General features: G+C 45.4%; 1 protein-coding gene across 1 annotated transcript; it reads right to left on the bottom strand.

Moving 5' to 3' along the window:
- Positions 1-930: 930 nt before the first annotated feature.
- LOC144894597 (uncharacterized) lies at positions 931-4,541 on the bottom strand. Its single transcript, XM_078787944.1, is given in 7 exon segments — positions 931-1,424; positions 1,427-3,032; positions 3,522-3,570; positions 3,651-3,723; positions 3,803-3,999; positions 4,099-4,206; positions 4,249-4,541. Coding segments are annotated over 7 exon segments (2,820 nt in total).
- Between the last annotated feature and the right edge of the window lie 317 nt (positions 4,542-4,858).

Here is a 4,858-nt window from a genome sequence, read left to right as displayed (position 1 = left end):
CTCCACGCTCTGAAGCCAAGTGAGAAGGTTCCAGACAAGGGTGTAAAGAGCAGAGATCCCAGAGCAAAGGTCTTAGCAACCAACTCAGATGAGAAAGCCGTCGCCACAAGCTGTGTCTTTTGTGAGAAGGCAGGACACTGTCTGCAAAAGTGTCGCAAGTTTATGCAAAGGACAATCTTAGAGCGAATCAAATTCGTTCAAGAGAAGTGCTTCGGCTGTCTGAAGCGCGGCCATCGTTCCAAGGACTGTGGAGATAGAAACACCTGCGACACCTGTGAGAAAGGACATCCAACTTGTCTTCATGACGATCGTACCAAGGAAGAGAGGATGTCAACAAGGGCTAATGGAGCAAGGAATCAAATCAAATCAAATCAACTTTATTTGTATAGCACTTTTCCTGCAAGGAGATGCAACACAAAGTGCTTTCCAGAATTAAAACAATTTCCACAATTAAAAAGGAAAACAATGAAGCAAAAAGAAGCCCCCTCCTTCCCACCCTCCATACTAGACCCACACACGCACACACACACGCAAGCACACAATCACACAGAGTCGGGAGACATGGCATGGCACTGAGGAACAAGGAAACGCCACCTTTGGGGCCGTCCACACTGGGAGGGGCTGCAGGCCGTGCCATCGGAGGACCAGCACCCGGGCCCCCCGACTCCGATAGACGGGCGGACCCCCACATTAAAGGGAGGAACCCCCAGCCGGCCGTGTCGAAGGGACCCAAGGATGGCACCCCCTCAGCATACCCGAACAGCCCCCAGTGTGGAGGACCCCCCTGAGGAAACACTGGAGTTAGAAGCTAAAGACTAAGAGCATAAAATAGGACTAAAAGATAAAAACAAAACACTGGGGTTAAAAGCTGAAGAATAAGAACATAACATCGGACTAAAAGGATGAAAACATAAGAAAAGCTTAACAATATTAGTTAAAACCCTGATTAAAAAGGTGCGTCTTTAATCTTCTTTTAAAAATATCAACAGTCTCAGCAGTCCTGAGGCTCTCCGGCAGGCTGTTCCACAGGTGGGGGCCATAGTGGCTAAATGCTGCCTCACCGTGGGTTTTTGTTCTGGGTTTTGGTTTCGCTAAAAGGCCAGTGCCGAAGGACCGCAGGGTCCGCGGGGGTTGATATGGTAAAAACAGATCAGATAAATAAGAAGGGGCAAAGCCGTTAAGACATTTAAAAACCAGTAAGAGAATCTTAAAATCGATCCTGAAGCGGACGGGGAGCCAATGCAGAGACTTTAAAACCGGTGTAATGTGCTCCCGCCCTCTGGTCCTCGTCAGCACACGTGCGGCTGAGTTCTGTAATAATTGGAGATTTAAAATACTTTTTTGGGGAAGACCAGAGAGCAGGGCATTACAGTAATCTAAACGACAGGATATAAAAGCATGCATTAGCACCTCCGTACTGTAGAGAGAAACGGGCGGACTCTGGCTATGTTCTTAAGGTGATAAAAACCTTTTGTTATATTTTTGATATGTGGGATAAAATTTAGCTCAGAGTCAAAAATCACGCCCAAGTTTTTAACAGAGTCGGCTGGTTTAATATCCTGTAATTTTGGTAAAAGTTTCTCTCTCTGGCCTTCAGGACCTATAACTAAAACCTCAGTTTTGTCCTGGTTGAGCTGCAGGAAATTCTGGGGAACCCCACATTCAATTTCATGGGTTCCTGAGGAACATGTATCCATACTTACATAAAAACATCGGCCTGTGAGATAAGAACAGAACCAGTTAAGAACAGTACCAGAGAGGCCGACCAGGTATCTAAGTCTATTTAATAAAATGTGATGGTCCACTGTATCAAAAGCAGAGCTTAGATCCAGTAGAACCAAGACTGTAAGCTTTTTGTTATCTAAATTCCACCTGATGTTGTTTAAAATCTTTAAAAGTGCTGTCTCGGTACTGTGGTTCCTCCTAAAGCCAGACTGATGTTTCTCTAAAATGCTATTTCTGTTTAAAAAGTCATTAAGTTGGTAAAAAAACAGTTTTTCTAAAATTTTACTTAAAAACGGCAAGTTGGATACGGGTTGGTAATTATTAAGATTGTTGGGGTCTAAATTGCTCTTCTTCAGAAGGGGCTTCACCACCGCCGTTTTAAAGGCGGTGGGGAAGACACCCGTCTGAAGAGAGCAATTCAAGATGTTTAAAAACTGCTCCTCAAAGAATCCATAAAGTGATTTTAAGAGTGATGTGGGAATTGGATCTAAAAGGCAGGTTGTTGGGCTTACTTGGGAGAAAACTCGACCAAGTGTCCTTGCATCAACCAGGGCAAAACTCTCCAGTCTCTCCTCAGGCAAGGACAACAGTCCAGGTGTGTTAACAGGCAAAACTTTCTGGGGTAACAGGCAGGATCTGATGTCCTTGATTTTAGTTCTGAAGTGGTCTGCAAAGTTTTCACAAAGATCGTCTGTTGGTGTCTTAAAAACGTTATTAAAATTAGTGCCTGTTAAAATATTAAAGGTGGAGAAGAGGAACCGGGGATTGTTTTTATGGTTGGAAATGAGTTGTGAGAAATGGGAAATTCGTGCCTTTTTTACTGTATTATTGTAGGTTTTGAGTTGTTGACATAAAATCTCGTAATGAACTGTCAATTTAGTTTTTCTCCATCTTCTCTCAGCACTCCTGCATTTTCTTTTCAGTTTATTGATTTCATCGTTATTTCTCCACGGGGGTGTAGGTTTCCTTTTTATTGTTTTTGTTACAGGTGGAGCTACTGAGTCCAGAGTTGACTTCAGTTTACTGTTAAAATTATCAACGATAAAATCATAAGGTGCAGGTAAAATTTCAGCAGGAGTGCTCTGTAAAATCTCAATAAAATTTGCAGCCACTTCAGAAGTTAAATAGCGTCTCCTCACTGTTCTCACCGGGGCCTCCTCCTGGTTAAAACTGGTGATGCTAAAAAATACACAGTAGTGGTCAGACATAGCCAGGTCAACAACAGAGGACACACCGATGGACAGGCCATGGGTTATGACCAGGTCCAGGGTGTGTCCTCTGTTGTGAGTTGGCTGTGTGACATGCTGCTTAAAATCAAGACAATTTAAAAGGTTTAAAAACTCTCTGGATATTGGATCCGAGGTATCATCAACATGTAGATTAAAATCACCAGATAATAAAATCCTGTTATAAGAAGTGTGAATGATTGATAAAAGTTCAGAGAATTCACTAATAAAAGAACTAGAGTGATGGGGTGGTCTGTATACAGTGATACAAAGAATCGGGGGGCTGCTAAAAGTAAAGGCATGGTGCTCAAATGACTTGTAACTGTTAAAAGACACTCCATTTGAGGTCAGCGAGTCATTTGTGATGGATGCCGTCCCACCTCCTCTTTTACCCTCTCTAGTAGAATAAAAAAAAATAAAATTTGGTGGGCAGGCCTCAGTGAGAACAACGGATGCGTCAGTACCAAGCCATGTCTCAGTTAAAAGAAGACAGTCAAACTTATTATCTAAAATCACATCATTCATTAAAAAGGTTCTATTTAAAAGAGAGCGAACATTAAAAAGTGCTACATTGATGGTGACAGGTGGCTTGTTGATCATGGAGGTGGGGTATGGGTGTCTATTGAGTGGTCGGAGGTTATGAGGGTTCACAGAGTGAGTATGGCGGTGTCTGATGTGTCGATGTAGTGTAATGATTACCGGAATGGAAGTAGTGTTGATGTAAGTTTGAGGTCCAAGTCCAGTATTGTGTATATGGTGGTCAGAGGTGGAACTGCGTGGATAGGAGCATGGACCTGGGGGACATCAATCAGAGGTTGACAGAGCAACAGGTGTGGGTTTGGGGATGATACCATGCTGAAGGCCGTAAGCCAGGTTGGCTGAGAGCATGCGGGCACCTCCCCTGTTAAGATGAAGCCCGTCAGGCCCAAAGAGGTGTCGTCTCTCCCAGAAAACATCAAAGTTGTTGATGAAGCCGACGTGGTGGGAGTTGCAGGCAGAGGAGAGCCAGGTGTTGAGACTCAGCAGACGGCTGAATCTGCGGATCCCTCTGCCGCAGGTGGGGGTGGGGCCAGAGATAAAAACAGTCACTTTGGACTGTGAAATGGAATTAAAAAGGTGTCTAAAGTCCTGTTTTAAAAGTTCTTACTGTTGCCTGGCGATGTCGTTCGTACCTGCGTGGATAATAATCCTTTTCGCCTGCGGATGAGAGTTCAGGATGTCTGGTATTTTCCTGGTTACGTCGGAAACGGTGGCTCTGGGGAACGACAAAGTTAACGCCTCCCTCATACGGACATGCCTCACAATGGAGTCCCCGATGACCAGGGTTGTGGGAGCGGCCGCTCGGTCTTCAGGGGAACAAGCCAGCTCAGCCATCCCACCACCCAAACCAGGGCCACATGTGTGATTCCTCGCCAGGTGGGAAGAGCGGGACGAGTGGTGGCGCACCGCATCCCTCACGAGCTGCTTACGGCGAGTTGAGGAGCGGGTCGGCTCTTGTGCCGGCAGACGGCTCCCTGTTGGACACCCACCGACCGGAGGGCGGCTGGCAGTGAGTGGAGGGAAGGTTGTGGTGTCTGTCAGCAGGGGCATGGTGCCTGTGGCAACAGCAACAGATGTTCAAAGAACATGTTCAAAGAAAGAAGTGACAAGTTCAAAGAAAGAAGGAATGACCAGCCACAAGAGCAAGCAGATAACCCACCAAGGGAGGCAAGAGCACTAAAAGTTGTCCAGAATGTTGGAGACACTCATACATCCACAATAATTCCAGTGTGGGTGTCATCTACGGCTGAGCCAAACCGTGAAGTATTGGTGTATGCACTCCTTGATATCCTCGATGAGACAGCAAAAGCTCTCAATACAAAGAGTGAACCAGTTCAGCTGAAGCTTTCCACGCTGGCTTCAAGAAA

This window comes from Doryrhamphus excisus, linkage group LG21, assembly GCF_037039965.1.
Source record: "Doryrhamphus excisus strain RoL-2023G ecotype Guam linkage group LG21, RoL_Dexc_Guam_v1.1, whole genome shotgun sequence".
NCBI classification, from domain to species: domain Eukaryota; kingdom Metazoa; phylum Chordata; class Actinopteri; order Syngnathiformes; family Syngnathidae; genus Doryrhamphus; species Doryrhamphus excisus.
This window is presented reverse-complemented; position numbering and strand designations above follow the sequence as displayed.